Genomic DNA, 17,741 nt, shown 5'->3' on the forward strand with positions numbered 1-17,741 from the left:
CTCTCAGACTGGCCAATATGATCAGAAAGGATAACGATCATTGTTGGAAAGGTTGTGGGAAATCTGGGACACTATTACATTGTTGGTGGAGCTGTGTATTCATCCAACCTTTCTGAAGAGAAATTTGGAACTACGCCCAAAGGGCAACAAAAATGTGCATACCCTTTGACCCAGCAAGAACACTACTGGGTCTATACCCTGAAGAGATGATGAAAAAGGGTAAAAACATCACTTGTACAAAAATATTCATAGTAGCCCTGTTTGTGGTGACAAAGAATTGGAAATCAAGTAAATGTCCTTCAATTGGGGAAATGGCTTAGCAAACTGTGGTATATGTATATCATGGAACACTATTGTTCTATTAGAAACCAGGAGGCATGGGAAGTCAGGGAAGCCTGGAAGGATTTGTATGAACTGATGCTGAGTGAGATGAGCAGAACCAGAAAAACACTGTACACCCTAACAACAACATGGGGGTGGTGATTAACCTTGATGGGCACACTTATTTCATCAGTGCAACAATCAGGGACAATTTTGGGCTGTCTGCAATGGAGAATACCAACTGTATCCAGATAAAGAACCGTGGAGTTTGAACAAAGTCCAAGGACTATTCCCTTTAATTTAGGAAAAAAACAGATATCTTATTGTCTGATCTTGTTATCTCTTATACTTTATGCTTCTTCTTTAAGGATATGATTTCTCTCTCATCATACTTGATTTGGATCAATGTACAACATGGAAATAATGTAAAGACTGACAAATTGCTTCCTGTGGGGGATGGGGAGGGAAGTAAGATTGGGGGGAAAATTGTAAAACTCAAAATAAATAAAATCTTTAACCCCATTGCCTTAAATAAAAATAAAATATAAAATAGTAAAGTACAAGAAAAACTTAGAAAGATGCAGTACTCGGCTCAGTAAGATGTCAGATGAAATTCAATTTTATGCAGATAGTAATAAACCAAAGTGCTTTTATGAGACACTGAAAACTATTTATTTCCTCTAAGATATATGATGCATCTCTACTACTCAGTACTGATGGAGCCACATTGATTAGTGATACGGATAAATTTCTAGAGAGATAGGGCTGAACACTTACATAGTGTTCTTAACAAACCATTATCAATCAATGCAGAAGCTACTGACTGTTTACCTCAAGTTGAAGTCAATCAGTCCCTAGCTGAAATTCCAACTGAAGAAGAGGTTTTGAATGCCATTTGGATCTTTTTCATGTAGCAAAGCACCTGGTGCTGATTCTATTCCAGCTGAGATCTTCAAGGTGGGGGAATGGAGGGTCCCATTGCTCATCCAAAAACTAACTGAAATTTTCCAGGATATAGGGCATGAAGAGGTTATCCCCCAAAAATTCAAGGATGCCTCCATTGTTCATCCTTCACCTGGAATAGTAGTGAGCTAGTGAGGCTTCAGAAAGAGAAGAGGAACAGTTGATATGGTGTCCATTGCCCATGAACTCCAGGAAAATGCCAGGAACAGAACAGAGTGTATACAATATTTGCATATCTGCCCAAGGTCTTTGATATCATCATTCATTAGGGTTTATGGAAAATTATGTCAAAATTTGCCTGGAAAAGTTCATCAGTATTGTACATCTACAGATTGTGGATGATGCTCTCAAGTTTTCCTGGTCACCAAAGAAGTCAAACAAGGATGTGTCCTTGCTCCCATGTTTTGTAGCATGATGCTTTCAGTCATGTTATCAAATGTCTTCACTGAGGATGAACATGACCTCAAGGTCAGCTACCATACTTCTTCAAACTTGAATTCTTCAAATTGAAAATTCTTCAACTTGAAAAGATTATAAGCCAAGATCAAAGTGTTGGTGCATGATCTTCTGTTGCAGATGATTGTGCACTCAATGTAGCATCTGAAGCTGAGATGCAACAAAATATGAATTAATTGATTCTCTGCTGCTTGTGCTAATTTTGGTCTAACAATTAAACACAAAGGAAAAAATACAGATGTTCCATCAGCCAGCACCACACTATTCAAATGTGAAACCATGGATTACAGTAACTGGAGTTCACTTACCTTGGCAGTGATCCTTCCAGGGAGGTAAACATTGACAATCAGGTTGATACATGCATTGCCAGAGCTAGTTCAGTATTTGAGAGGTTCAAAAGAAAGTGTAGGATAGAAGAGTTATTAGACTAACTACCATACTAAAGGTCTGTAGAGCCATTGTGATGACTTCATTGCTATGTTTGAAACTTGGACAATCTACCAGTGCCATGTCAGGAAATTGAATTGCTTCTATTCAAATTGTCTTAGAAAGATTCTGAAGATCACCTGGCAGAAGAAGATACCAGACACTGAGGTCCTTTCTCCAGTTAAACTGCCTAGCATTCCAACATTACTTCAAAGAGTGCAACTACAACAGACTGGGAAAACTGTTAGAATGCCAGAAGTACAGTTGCCAAGACTATTTTATGGAGAACTCATAAAGGGCAAGGGCTCACAAGAGGGGCAGAAAAAAGCGATACCAGGACACCCTGAAGGTCTCGTTGAAGAAAGACCACCCTGAATGACATGCCTTCATCAGTGAAGGTGCTAAATTGAAGCAGTTCAAAAGAAATGTGACATACATAAGTTTAGAGTAGGGCACTCAGGGTGTTCACATGGACTATTAGCGCCTGACCTGTGGTAGAGCATTTGAGCTCATATTGGTCTGATCAGGCAGTCAGACAAACTATAATTTATCTCAAATAGTGATGTCATCTTGGTCTTCTTTGAAAACAAAAGACAAGAACCAACAAACCATTCCATTTCAATCATATACCACAACTTGTTCAGTCATTCCCCAACCAAAAGGCATCCCCTCAGTTTCCAGTTCTTTGCCACCACTAAGAGCTACTATAAATAATTTTGTTCATATAGGTTCTTTTCCTTTTTTTGCTTTTTATCTCTTTTGGAATACAGATCTAGTAGTGGTCAAAAGGTATGTGTGGTTTTATAGTCCTTTGGGTATAGTTCCAAATTGCTCCACAAAATGATCACAACCCCAAATCTATTGGTCATAACTATACCAAAAGTATATTAATGTCTCAGTTTTCCCACATCCCCTCCAATATTTATCATTTTCCTTTTCTGTCCAATTAGCTTATGTAACATGTGTAAGGTAGTAGTACTTCATATTGTTTTATATTACATATCTCCAGTCCATATTGATTTAGACAGTTTTCTTATATATCTTTAGATGATTTTGATTGCTTCATCTGAAAGTTGTTCAGATCTTTTGGTCATTTATCAATTAGGGATTAGTTTCTTATTTTTATAAATTTGACTTAGTCTATATTGTTTGAGAAATGAAGTCTTTATAAGAAAAACTTGCAAAAATACAAACTCAGCTGGACCTAGAAAAGAAAAGTAGGAGGCAAAAGGAAGAGGGAGTTCATGATGGAAGAGAAGAAGGACTGGGGAAGGTGGTGGCAAAACATTTTTGAGGTAAGACAGAGTGAAGGGAGAAAGATAAATAGGGGAAAATAGGATAGAAGGAAAAACACAGTACTCATAATTGTATAAAAATTTACAGCAAGTTTATGAAATCTACTCTTTGAATTTCTCTATGAAATGACTGAAATTTATAAGAATACAAGTCACTCTCCAATTGATAAAATGGTTTTCAGGCAAACCAAAGCTATCTCTAGTCATATGAAAAATGCTCTTAATTACTGTTGATTGTTCAAACTTATCGGATTCATTAATATGACAGAAAAGGAAAATGAAAGATGTTAGAGAGGAGGTGTAGAAGTTGAGACACTAAAGTACTGCTGGTAAAATCACAAACTGATCCAAACATTTTAGAGAGAAATTTGGAACTATACTCAAAGGGCTATAAAACTGTATACTTTTTATTTGACCCAACAATATCACTGCTAGATCCATAGCCCAAAGAGAATTTTTTTAAAAAGGAAAAAACTATATGTACAAACTATAATACTTTTTGTGTTGGTAAAGAATTGGAAATTGAGGGAATGACCATCAATTGAGGAAAAACTGAATAAGTTGTGGTATATGACTATGATGGAATACTATTGTGCTATAAGAAATGATGAACAGAATGCTTCTCAAAAAACCTGAAAAGACTTCCATGAACTGATACAAAATAAAAGTGAACAAAACCAAGAGAACATTGTACAAAGTAACAGCATTATTATATTATGATCAGCTATGAATGATTTGGCTATTCTCAAAAATAGAATGCTCCAAGACAATTCCAAAGGACTTATGAAAAAAATGCTATCTACCTTCAGAGAAAGAACCAATAGAGTGTGGATGCACATCAAAGCATACTTTTTTTAACCTTATTTTTCTTATTTGGCTTTTTTGGTCTGTTTTCTTTCACAACAAAACTAAGCTGGAAATATGTCTTGCATGACTACACTTGTATAACCTATATCAAATTGCTTGCCTTCTCAAGGAGGAGGGAAAGGAGAAAGGAAAAGAATTTGTAATTCACAATTTTTTAAAGAATGTTAAACTTTGTTTTTGTATGTAATTGAGCAAAATTAAATATTTAATAAAAGAAAGACAACCCATGGAAGAATTATTTGGCTTCCTACAAATTAAAAGGAAACAATTGTGGTCTCTTCTCCAAAGTAATTCAAAACTGATATTCCTCTGTGGTTTACTTTTAGAGGACTGGTCTCTTTATTTAAATGAGTAAATTGAGTAAATTAGATGGGGTTGTCAGAGGGGAAGGAGGAGTCCTAAGGTTGATGTATTATATAAAAAAATCTTTCAAGTACCAATAAGGGAAGAAAATGAGTGGTTGTTTGATGGTGATGGTGAATGGCAGGGAAAAAACTCTTGGTCCAAAATAACTTGCCTATTTGAAAGGCAAAGCAAACTTGAATTTGATTTTCAAATTTATACAGTGAGAAATATTCTAGCATGAAAATGCTTATAATAAGAAACTGACAAGAAAAAGCATAAGGAAAACAGAGAACCTGACTCTACCGAGAGCATTCAAATATGTTCTATCTATAAGCCAAGATCAAAGTGGAGGGTATCAGAAAAGCAATAGCAGTCTCTCTAAAAAAAAATCAAGTCACTTCATGAAGATTTTTAAGTTTATAAGTTTTGAAACTCAAAAAGAACACATTAACAATAAATCCACTTTTAGTACATGCTTCTTAACAGTAATTATATTCATTGAAAGTTAAAAAGTAAAACCTGTATCTTAAAATGAAAGATTATAAGAGACCCAAGTGTGACAGATTGTAGTAATGTAGTTGTCCTTTGAGAGCAGATACTCGGCTTTTAAATCAGCTAGAGCTGGTAAAATTTCAAAATATCAAATCATATGCAAGGATCTGGTTCAGAAAAGGTGATGAAATGACTGGTAGGGTTTGGGAAAGACTTGGACCTGAGCAAGTCATTCTTAAAATAATATTGCTACTGTATACAATGTTCTCTTTGTTCTTCTCACTTCATTCTTCACTATTTTGTGTTTTTCCATGCCTAAGTTTGTTGAGCTCATCATTTCTCATAGCATGGTTACAGTAGCATTCCATCATAATCATGTACCACCACTGTACAGCACTCTTCAGTTGATAGGGATTTATGCAATTTCTACTTCTTTACCACCACAAATAGTTGCTATAAACATCCCATTCACATTCAAAGTTGTAATTTCTATTTGTGAATTTCATTCCATCCTATTTTTAATTATTTTCCCAGTCTCTTTTTTACTTTATTCCTATTACCTTATCTTCTTTCCCACTCTCTCACTTCTCAACCTACTATCTCAACCAAGGAATACCTCCCAGCCTTTTCCCATACCCTCCCAATTCCAATCTACACACCCCTCCAAAAGTTCCTTTCTATTCCCTTCCAACCATACACGATGCTTTCTCTTCATCTCAAATTAGCTGAATTGCGATGCTATTTCTTGAGGTCTAGTCTGCACCCTAACTCCAGGATATGCTATTTGCTGACCCAGCAGAGTAGGCCTGGAGGGTATCCCACCTCATACAGTTAGGTTTCAACATTACCAGCTATCTACTTCCACCTGTATCAATTTTTCCTTTCACATCCCATTTTTATGAAATAATCCAATTTTTTAGAATCACCCCATCATACACAACTAAGCCCCAATCCTTATTTCAATCTATTTAAAACTAGTTTTAAAAATACTGATTTTCTTATATGTGAACAACTTGACCTTAATGTATCTTTAATGTTTTCCTTATTTTTCTTCTGAATTTTTGATTTTCCATTGAGTTCTGGCCTTTTTAGTCACCAATACCTGAAAGTCAGTAAATCAAATGTCCTTTTGTTCCATTCAGAATTATACTTAAATTTGCTGGTTAAGTTATTCCTGGTCACAACCATAGCTCTTTTATATTTCAAAACATGTTTCAAGATCTATAATCTTTTAATGTAGAAGCTACTAGGTCTTGTGAAATCCTGACAATTTCCACAGTAGTAAATTGTTCTAGTTGTTGCTTACATATTTTCTCTTTAACCCAGGAGGTTTGAAACTTGTCTGACATTCCTGTAAGTTTTCCTCTTGAGATGGATCTCTTTAGGTGGTGAATGAAAGATTTTTTTTCCCCATTTCTACTTTACCCTTTTGTCTTAGAAGTTCAGAAATATTTCTTAAGGATTTCTTCTAATACTGTATCCAGATTCATTTTTGGTCATAACTTTCAGGGAGTCCAACAATTCTTATACTGTCTCTCCTCGATCATGGTCTCCATAGCAGTTATTTTTCTAATGAGATAGATGTTCCAATTCTCTTTCTCTAATTCTCTTTTCCAGTTTAATTATTTCTTATCCTATCTTAGAATGTCTTACACCATTCAATTTCTCTTGTCCAATTCTAGTTTTCAAGGAGTTATCTTATTCCTTAAGATTGGTGTATCTTTCCAATTGATTAACTTTCTTATCAAAATTTTCTTGGATTGCTCCCCCCCCCCCAATTTTTCTTCAGTCTCTCATATTTTACTTTTTAATCCCTTTTCAAGCTCTTCTGAGAACTCTTTTTGGGCTTGTGATCTTTAATGTTATATTTAGAGGAGTGGCTTTTTTTTAACCTTCCTCTGAATATGAACCTAAATCTTCTTTTACATCTACATCTAGTTATCTATGATCAGATTCTCTTTCCTTTGCTTATTCATTTTTAGTGTCATATTTTACTCTTAGCAGCTTAGTACTATAATTACTATTATCAAGTTTTAATTCTTAGTTGTGGACAATGTTGGCCTAAGTCTCAGGTCCGGCTTACTGTTATTTGCTGTATTCAACCTCAGGTCTCTTCTCCTCCCCAGAGCACATTAGGACCCCCCAGCCTCACTCTCCTGAAAAGGTTCTTGCTCCCTCACTGACCAGGTATTGCTCATTGCTCTACAGCCACAGTCACAGTCCAGAACTGGTCTGGTCAATACTGCTAGGCTTGGCTGCCAGAAACAGTGGGGGCTGCCTCAATCTTACCCCTACTTAGTCAACTGCTGATCCTTAGATGAAAGTTTGAGGTAAAAGTTCATGCAATGTGTGTGAGCTGAGAGCTGAATTGGGATGGTATTTCTTGAGGTCTAGCCTTCACCCTAACTCCAGGATCTGCTGTTTGCTGACCCAGCAGAGTAGGCCTGGAGGTTATCCCACCTCATCCAGGTCAAACCTCAGCCTTGGAGACCCTGTCTTTTCTGAGGTCCTCTCAAGTTGTCTTCAGAGGAACCTGCTTTATCCCCTTATTTTTTTTTTTTGCAGCTCCACATTCATTTAGTGGCAATTTTCTGTCTGTTTGTGGAGGAAATCTGGAAAGCCTGGAAAATGTCTAACTCCACCATCTTCTCAGAATCCCTTCTCGATTCTATTTAAAAACAGGACATTGTCAAATATGCTCCCCTTGATCTGTTTACCTGTTAGGTCATATACAAGGCAACAGTTCATTTTTGTTTATCTCTTCTCTGATCTAGCAATCACTTAAAAAGAAATAAATTGGGATGGGGAAATGATTCAAGAAGAAACCATCCTTTGGAAAATATTGTAAAAAATATTTCTTCATAAAAGAGAAAGAATTCAGAGGTACACAACTTTGTCCATGTGTCTTCTAAATTTTAATTTCAATTAACATAAAACAATGTTAGAAGACTAAGTCAAAAGTAAATACATGGAGTATTTCTTTTGATATTTGATATGGTACTGTAATATACAGTAAAAGAATTCAAACAAAAATCATTTAAACATGAACCTTAAATAAAATCCACATTGAATTGTTATAGAAAGTCACCAATTGTTAATTATCAAGTCCTAATCACTATACCAAGATGAAAAATTCACTTAGCTCCACTAGTTTCTTTGGGGTTTTTTTGGGGGGGAGGCAGCGGTTTGGTTTTTTTAAGGCAATGGGGCTAAGTGATTTGACCAAAGTTAAAACAGCTTTGTGTCTGAGGTTGGATTTGAACTTAGATCCTACTGACTCTAGGGCCAATACTTTATCCCATTGGTTTTTTTGTGCTATATTTTCCATATACTTGTGATTTGATCAGTGTGGGAAATTAATTGTTATGGAAATTCCTTCCACCAATAGTGATCAGCAACGCAACTGTACCTGAAGCTTTAGGGGACACTGCATGGGAAAACTTTGAGGTAAAGTGACTTGCCCAATCACATAGTCCTGTTGGTGACAAAAACCAAGCTCCAGCCTCTACATCTGGCAGTCTAATCACTTGACTCTGCTATCTCTCAAACCTCCACTGCTGAATATAAAAAAAGCACAAATCTTCTGATACCCTTAAAGAGTAAATAAAGAGGATAAATTGAAGGGATAGAATTTTTGTTGTCTGAGGTTACTCTGAATAGGATTTCTCTTTCTAGCTCTTCCTGCTGTATCTTGCTAGACATATATAGAAAAGTTGAGGATTTGTGAGGGTTTATTTTATAACCTGAAACTTTTCTAAAATTGCTAATTGTTTCCAGTAGTTTTTTGGATGATTTCTTGGGATTCGCTAGGTAGACCATCATGTCATCTGCAAAGAGTGAGAGTTTTGTCTCTTCCTTCCCAATTCTAATTCCTTCAATTTCTTTTTCTTCTCTAATTGCTGAAGCTAACATTTCTAATACAATATTGAATAGTAGTGGTGATAATGGGCACCCTTGTTTCACCCCTGATCTTAGCCTCTCCCCATTGAATATAATGCTTGTTGATGGTTTCAGATAGATACTGCTAATTATTCTAAGGCACAGTCCATTTATTCCTACACTCTCTAGTGTTTTTAGTAGAAATGGATGCTGTATTTTGTCAAAAGCTTTTTCAGCATCTATTGATATGATCATAGGTTTTGATATGATCTGATAGGTTTGTTGTTGATATAATTGAGTATACTAATAGTTTTCCTAATGTTGAACCAACCCTGCATTCCTGGAATAAATCCTACTTGATCATAATGTATTATCCTAGTGATAACTTGTAATCATTTTGCTAAGATTTTATTTAGGATTTTTGCATCTATATTCATCAGGGAGATAGGTCTACAATTTTCTTTCTCTGTTTTAACTCTTCCTGGTTTAGGTAACAGCACCATATTGGTTTCATACAAAGAGTTATGCAGAGTTCCATCTTTCCCTATTTTTACAAAGAGTTTATATAGAATTGGAACCAATTATTCCTTAAATGTTTGGTAGAATTCACTTGTGAATCCATCAGGCCCTGGATATTTTTTCTTAGGGAGTTCAATGATGGCTTGTTGAATTTCTTTTTCTGAGATAGGGTTGTTTGGGTATTTAATCTCTTCTTCATTTAACCTGGGCAACTTATATTTTTGTAAATATTCATCCATTTCACCTAGATTATTAAATTTATTGGCATAGAGTTGGGCGAAATAATTTCAAATTATTACTTTAATTTCCTCCTCATTGGTGGCGAGTTCACATTTTTCATTTATGAGATTTGGTTTTCTTCTTTCTTTTTTTTAATCAAATCGACCAGAGGCTTATCAATTTTATTGGTTTTTTCATAATACCAACTTTTGGTTTTATTTATTAATTCAATAGTTTTTGCTTTCAATTTTATTAATTTCTCCTTTAATTTTTAGAATTTCTAATTTGGTATTTAATTGGGGAGTTTTGATTTGTTCTTTCTCTAATTTTTTTAGTTGCATGTTTAGTTCATTGGTTTCCTCTTTCTCCAATTTATTCATGTAACCATTTAAAGCTATAATATATCCCCTGAGAGTCGCTTTGAATGAATCCCATAGGTTTTGGTATGTTGTTTCATTATTGTCATTATCTAGGATAAAATGGTTAATTCTTTCTGTAATTTGTTTTTTGGTCCACTCATTTTTTAAAATGAGGTTATTCAATTTCCAATCTGTTCTGGGCCTATATCTCCTTGGCCCAATATTGCATATGACTTTTATTGCATTGAGATCTGAGAAAGATGCATTCACTATTTCTGCCTTTCTACAGTTGGTCATTAGGTTTTTATGTCCTAGTACATGGTCAATTTTTGTGTAAGTTCCATGTACTGCAGAGAAAAAGGTATATTCCTTTCTATCCCCATTCAATTTCCTCCATAAATCTACCATATCTAGTTTCTCTAACAATCTATTTACCTCCTTAACTTCTTGTTTATTTTATGATTCAATTTATCTAGATCTGGGAGCAGGAGGTTGAGGTTTCCCACTAGTAGAGATTTGCTATCTTTGTCTTCCTGTAGTTCTTTCAGCTTCTCCTCTAAGAATTTGGATGCTTATCCCATTGAGTGCATATATATTCAGTATTGAAATAACTTTATTGTCTATGGCACCTTTTAGGAGGATAAAGTTTCCTTCCTTATCTTTTTTAATGCTATCTATTTTTGCTGCTGCTTTGTCTGAGATAATGATTGCTACCCCAGCTTTTTTTACTTCAGCTGAAGCAAAATATATTTTGCTCCAACCTTTTACCTTTATGTATCTCTCTGCTTCAAATGAGTTTATTGTAAGCAGCATATTGTTGAGTCTGGTTTTTAATCCACTCTGCTATTCGCTTACATTTTAAGGGGGAGTTCATCCCATTCACAAAGTTTCGATTACTAATTCTTTATTGTCCTCCATGCTTGTATTTTTCCCCCTTTCCTTCCCTTTATCCATATTCCCCAGTATTTTGTTTCTTAATACCACCCCCTTCAGTGTTTGCCCTCCTATATCACCCCCTCCCCTTTCTTTTCCCTTCCCTTCCTTTTGTTAGTTCCCCTTTTTTTTCCCCACTCCCCTTCCCTTTCTCCATCCCCCCTCCCCTTTTCCCCTTTTAATACTTGAAAGGTTAGATATTTTATAAGTTAACTGAGTATGTGTAGGTTGACTTTAAGCCAAGTCTGATGAGAAGATTCAGGTGTTTCTCATCTGCTCCCTTCTTCCCCTCTATTACCATAGGTATTTTGTACCTCTTAGTGTAATGAGATTTACCCCATTCAATCCCCTCCCTCCTCCCGTCTCTTTCCTGACCCCCTTTTTAAGGAGGTAGTGTTTTTCAGATCATCCTATCTGAGTCATAGAAAATTCTGAGTATCCGCCACTTCTAGCTAAGTACATTCTATCTAATAGAGTTAAAATACTTGAGAGTTATTAGAGTCTTTCTCCCAAGTGGGGTTAAAGCCAGTTACATCCCATTAAATAGCAGTCTCATGGATAGATCATGAATGTCCATCATTTCTGGCTAGGTATATTCTCTCTGTTAGAATTACAATTCTCAAGATTTATGAGAATCTTTTTCCCCATGCTGGGATATAGCCAGTTTCAACTTATTGGATAGCAGGTTTTTTTTCCTTTTACCATCCCCTTTTTTTTAACCTTTTCATGTGTCTCTTGAACCTCCTGTTTGATGTCCAAATTTTCTATTTAACTCTGGTCTTTTCATCAGGAATTTTTGGAATTCTTCCATTTCGTTAAATGTTCATCTTTTTTCCCTGGAAGGCTCAGCTTTGCATGACACTAGATTCTTGGCTGCATTCCATGCTCCCTTGATCTTCGAAATATCTCATTCCAGGCCCTTCAGTCCCTTAATGTTGATGCAGCCAGGTCCTGCATGATGCTTACTGTGGCTCCTTGATATTTAAATTGTTTCTTTCTGGCTGCTTGCAGGATTTTCACTTTTATTTGATAGTTCTGGAATTTGGCCACAACATTCCTTGGTGTTTTCATTTTAGGATCTTTTTCTGGAGGGGATCGATGTATTCTTTCAATAACTACTTTGCCCTCCAGTTCCATGATATCAGAGCAGTTTTCCATCACTAGATCCTGTAATATTAAGTCCAGGCTTTTTTTTTCTCTTTAATGTTTTCAGAAAGTCCAATAATTCTCAGGTTGCCCCTCCTCGATCTATTCTCGAGGTCAGTGGTTTTGCTGATGAGGTATTTTACATTTTCTTCTATTTTTTCTATTTTTTTATTTTGTTTAACTGGCTCTTGCTGTCTCATGGAGTCATTAGTTTCTGCAGACTCCATTCTTTTTTTGGGGGAGGAGTTTTCTTCATTAACCTTTTGCAACTCCTTTTCCAATTGGTCAGTTCTACTTTTGAAAGAGCTTTCGAATTGATCAATTGAGGTTTTGAGAGAATTATTTTCTTTTTGCATGTCCCCAATTGAGGATCTGAGAGAATTTTCTTTTTGCATGTCCCCAATTGATGATGTGAGAGATATATTCTCATTTTGTATTTGTCCAATTGATGATGTGAGAGATTTATTCTCATTTTGTAATTGTCCAATTGATGATCTGCGAGGTTTATTCTCATTTTGTATTTGTCCAATTGAGGATCTGAGAGATTTATTCTCCTTTTGAATTTGTTCAATTGTATTTTCTAAGGATTTGTTTTCTTGTTGCAAGGTATTAATTGTCTCTCCCAAATTTTCCAGTTGATTTTTAAGCTCCTTCCTTATTTCTTCAAGGAAGTCTTTCTGTGCTGAAGACCAGATCGTATTCTGCTCAGAGGTTCTAGGTCTTTCTGAATTAGGGTCTTTCCTGAACAAGAATTTTTCTATGGCTCCACCTTTCCGCTGACCCTTCTTCATTTTGCTAAGACCTTGAGTTGGGGAGGGGCTGGTTCACAGGGGCTTGGGATCACTAAAGACTTTACTCACTGAATGCAATTTCTCTGGATGGCCAGTAGGAGGTGCTGGTTGCTTTCTCTGGAGTGTCTGTGATCTTGATTGAGGCCTTCTCCCTTTGCTTGAAGGGAGGAGTTGGAGCTATTGAATTCTTTTTCCTTCAATCAATGGTGTTCTTTACCCTGGCCTGAGGTCATTCCTGTTCTTCTGCTCACACACCTGTGCCTGAGGCAGAAGTAGTCTGCAATTGTTTGTTCTGGGAAGAGTCCTCAGCTGTAAGTCCTCAGCTCTCCTGCACCAGAACTCTCCCCCCAGCCCTGTCAGCAAGCTCCAGAGGGACAGCACCAACACCAGTGCCTCTGCTCCCTAGTTGACTCAAGCCCCTGCCATCTAGCCCCACCGCTGACCCATCAGGTCCAGCTCTCAGGCCCTCAGACTCCCAGCTCCAATTCAGCTGCTAATCTGGCCAATCCAAGGCTGATCCGCCCTCTGAGCCCAGACTCACCTGCCCAAATTCGTCCAATGCTGCTGCAGGAGACAAATCCTGAGGTATTTGTTCTTTCTCCTGGCTTTCCTTTCTGGGTTTTGTGGGTCAGATTTCTATTAAGAGGTTTATTTCATATGATAGATGGGGAAAGATCAGGAGACTTTAAAACTGTGCCTGTCTTCTCTCCACCATCTTGGCTGGAAGTTGACCGGGATAGAATTTTTGTAATAAAGGTTACAGAATCCCAATGACTTACAAGATTTGGTATCAATTCTTTGCCAATTCCCTTTACTAACAGATCACTAGATAACCTCTAAGATCATTGCTTCAGATATTCTTTGGTACTTGACCTACTCATGTCCTCACAAATTTCTCATTCCTGACTCTGAGAGGGACCAAGTTCCCCATGATTCAAAGATTTCCAGGAAATATTCAGATTGCTTTTATTCTGCTATAACTCAAAAATCTGTTTATAAAGTGTCTTCCTTTGTTAAATTCTAATAGGAAATATAATGTAGCATAAAACACTGAACTTGAAAACTAACTAGCTATAAGAATGATTTCCCTTCTCTGAGTTTCAGTTTCCCAATATGCAAAATGATAAAGTTAGAATATAGTCTTTCCAAGAAATTCTTCTAGGTTTTATTTTTAAAGGATTGTGTATGACATTGGTTTAGATATACAGCATTTTAGAGGAAAGATACCATATCAGAAATGTGATCCTTATTCTAACTATTCTAAAATCTACAAAGGAGTATTGTACCTTAGGGACACAACCTAATTTATTGGTACATCACTGTGTTTTTTTTTTTTTGTGTAAGTGCCTCTGTTTTATTGAAAAGAACACTGTCATTGCCTTATCCTTTTTCTAAATTATTATGAATAATTAGAAAGTTCTTTTTACTCCTGTAAATTCCATTGAAAGAAGCAAACAAGAAATTTATTTGATCACTGGCAAAAATGGTATAATTTAACTTCTGATCTGTGACCATATTTGTGGCTAAGCCCATGTAACATTTTGGTTTGTAAACCACAACATTCAAATGACAAATAAATAAAATATATTATAGATCAAACTTAATTCAGCAAGTCAAATAGGGAGCCAGGAAGTCAGTTGTTGTGACTGCTAATCCTGTTATTTCAAGTTTATGTGCCTACTGAACAAGTCCATTTATGCCACAACCCACTCTCTATAAAAGAGATTTGACAATACCAAGATAATAAGAGACCAGATCCATGATTTCATTGGTAAAGGAATGCCCAGGAGAGGAAACTCCTGCCACTGGGGATTGGCATTTTCTTATAGTCTTAGAAGGTTTCCTAGAATATTGGTATCAAATTCAAAAAGAAACAGTTTTGCTGGTCACATCATCATTTAGAAAACCACAAATTAACATTATATAGTTTGTAACTATTTTTTTATTTTGTTAAATATTTCCCAATTACATCTTCATCTAGTCCCTGCACTTTTGCAACCTAGAATTTGACACCCCTGGTCGAGACCTAATTGGTTTAGGGACTTGCCCAGGTATACAAAGAAAGGATGTGTTAAAGGTGAGAACTCCGATCATCTTGGTTTTTTAACCAAAAACCCATGTCTAAGAAACTACTTACAAAATGTAAAAGTTAATTCAAAATTATCATGTAAGTTTTATTGATTTTTATGCATATTTAAGTATTAACAGTGATATTTTTTTAAAAATACCTTAAATGAGGGTATCAATAAAGGGACTAATAAGATAATTCTAAAATATGAAAGTAAATTATGTTATGATCATAAAAGATACAATAACTGGGGCAGCTAGGATGGCGCAGTGGATAGAGCACCGGCCCTGGAGTCAGGAGTACCTAAATTCAAATCCAATCTCAGACAATAATTACCTAGCTGTGTGGCCTTGGGCAAGCCACTCAACCCCATTGCCTTGCAAAAAAAAAAAAAAAGTAAAAAAAACATAAAAGATACAATAACTAATGATAAAAAAAAAGTTATTTAGATGCATAATTTCCATTCCAAGGCAGATCTTCTATTATATTAAAATTGTGATATATATGCTTACTTTGGAGAATTTATAAATTTTTCAAATTTTATGTAATATTCTCCAGTATACCAATGTACTAGCAAAAGTCAAACTTCTGACTTGAGTTTTTAATGCTCAATTTGCCAGATATAGTATTTGAACATTTCAAAAGGTATTTTTTTTTGGTTTTTGCAAGGCAATGGGGTTGAGTGATTTGCCCAAGGTCACACAGCTAGGTAATTATTAAGTGTGTGAAGCTGGATTTGAACTCAGGTCCTCCTGACTCCAAGGCCTGTGCTCTATCCACTGCAGCACCTAGTTGCCCCTCAAAAAGTATTTCTGATATTTAATTTTACTTCTCATTATTACTGAAAGTACTGAAAGGTACTAAAGTTCAAGTGTGGCTGAAATTGATCCAGACAAAAATTCAAATAACTTTAACAATTAAGAGCTTATTTTAAAACATCTTTACAAGGTAAATCAATAATTTCAAAGTTAATTAATTGGTCATGTGAACTGCCTTCAAAAAGCTTTTGGTACTGTTTGCATGTGTTTAAACAGAAGAAGCAGCTTTGTCAATAAATTGAGCCAGTTTTACATCTCTCTTGGTCAATCCACCACAGTCATGTGAAATAAGAGTTATCTGGACCTAAAAGAAAGAAAACAACTTATTAAAGAAAAAAAAATCAAGCTCTTCACTATCATTGAATAGGAAAGATATAATATTATTCACAAAGCAATTTAAAGAACAAAGAAGCTTTGTTTACAAGTGCTTTATATGAAAATATCTGAAGACACAACAAAATCAAATAACAAAATTCCACTATAATGTGAAAGCCTACCATGCTGCTAATAGCTGACTTGGAATTAAAAACCTTTTTCACATGTAAAGTCAGTTTAGTCACCATAGTCCCAAACTTTCAGCTTGAGGAAAAAAAGTATTACTGAAGTGGGGTTTCATGTAACCAAGAGCAAAAGAAATGTAGTAAACTGGGAAACAATCTTTACAACTATTATTTCTTTCTCTTTTTTTTTTTAGGTTTTTGTAAGGCAAATGGGGTTAATTGGCTTGCCCAAGGCCACACAGCTAGGTAATTATTAAGTGTCTGAGACGGATTTGAACCCAGGTACTCCGGACTCCAGGGCTGGTGCTTTATCCACTGCGCCACCTACAACTAGTATTTCTGACAAAGGACTCATTTCTAAAATATACAGAGAACTGAGTCAAATTAAAAAAAAAAAAAAAAAAAAAACGCCATTCCCCAATTGACAAACGGTCAAAGGATATGCAAAGGCAATTTACAGATGAGGTGATCAAAGCAATCCATAGCCATATGAAAAATTGCTCTAAATCATTAATTATTAGAGAAATGCAAATCAAAGCTTCTCTGAGGTACCACCTCACACCTCTCAGACTGGCCAATATGACCAGAAGGAATAATGATCTTTATTGGAAGGGTTGTGGGAAATCTGGGACACTATTACATTGTTGGTGGAGCTGTGAACTCATCCAACCTTTCTGGAAAGCAATCTGTAACTATGACCAAAGGGCAACAAAAATGTGCATACCCTTTGATCCAGTAATACCACTACTGGGCTTATACCCTGAAGAGATGATGAAAAAGGGTAAAAACATCACTTGTACAAAAATATTCATAGCAGCCCTGTTTGTGATGGAAAAGAATTGGAAATCAAGTAAATGTCCTTCAATTGGGGAATGGCTTAACAAACTGTAGTATATGTATGTCATGGAACACTATTGTTCTATTAGAAACCAGGAGGCATGGGAATTCAGAGAAGCCTGGAGGGATTTGCATGAACTGATGCTGAGCGAGATGAGCAGAACCAGAAAAAACACTGTACACCCTATCAGCAACATGGGGGTGATGATTAACCTTGATGAACTTGCTCATTCCATCAGTGCAAACAATCAGGGACAATTTTGGGCTGTCTGCAATGGAGAATACCATCTGTATCCAGAGAAAGAACTGTGGAGTTTAAACAAAGACCAAGGACTATTACCTTTAATTTAGAAAAATAAAAAGTGATATCTTATTGTCTGATCTTGCTATATCTCTTTTACTTTGTTTCTTCCTTAAGGATATGATTTCTCTCTCATCACACTCAATTTGGATCAATGTACAACATGGAAATAATCTAAAGACTGGCAAATTGCCTTCTGTGGGGGT

The 17,741-nt window shown here is 35.8% G+C and overlaps 1 protein-coding gene across 3 annotated transcripts in view; it reads right to left on the reverse strand.

Annotated features, from left to right (window-relative positions):
• Positions 1-11,444: 11,444 nt before the first annotated feature.
• Positions 11,445-17,741, reverse strand: part of PCBD2 (pterin-4 alpha-carbinolamine dehydratase 2) — a 75,082-nt gene continuing 68,785 nt past the window's right edge. For 2 of the 3 annotated variants that reach the window (XM_074213527.1, XM_074213528.1), the window contains one exon: positions 11,445-16,201. In XM_074213527.1, coding sequence (XP_074069628.1) covers positions 16,106-16,201 — 96 coding nt within the window. In that variant the 3' untranslated portion in view covers positions 11,445-16,105. The remainder of the gene's footprint in view (positions 16,202-17,741) is intronic. The other variant, XM_074213526.1, reaches the window with a different exon arrangement.

The sequence above is a fragment of the Macrotis lagotis genome, chromosome 1 (genome assembly GCF_037893015.1).
Source record: "Macrotis lagotis isolate mMagLag1 chromosome 1, bilby.v1.9.chrom.fasta, whole genome shotgun sequence".
Lineage (NCBI taxonomy): Eukaryota > Metazoa > Chordata > Mammalia > Peramelemorphia > Peramelidae > Macrotis > Macrotis lagotis.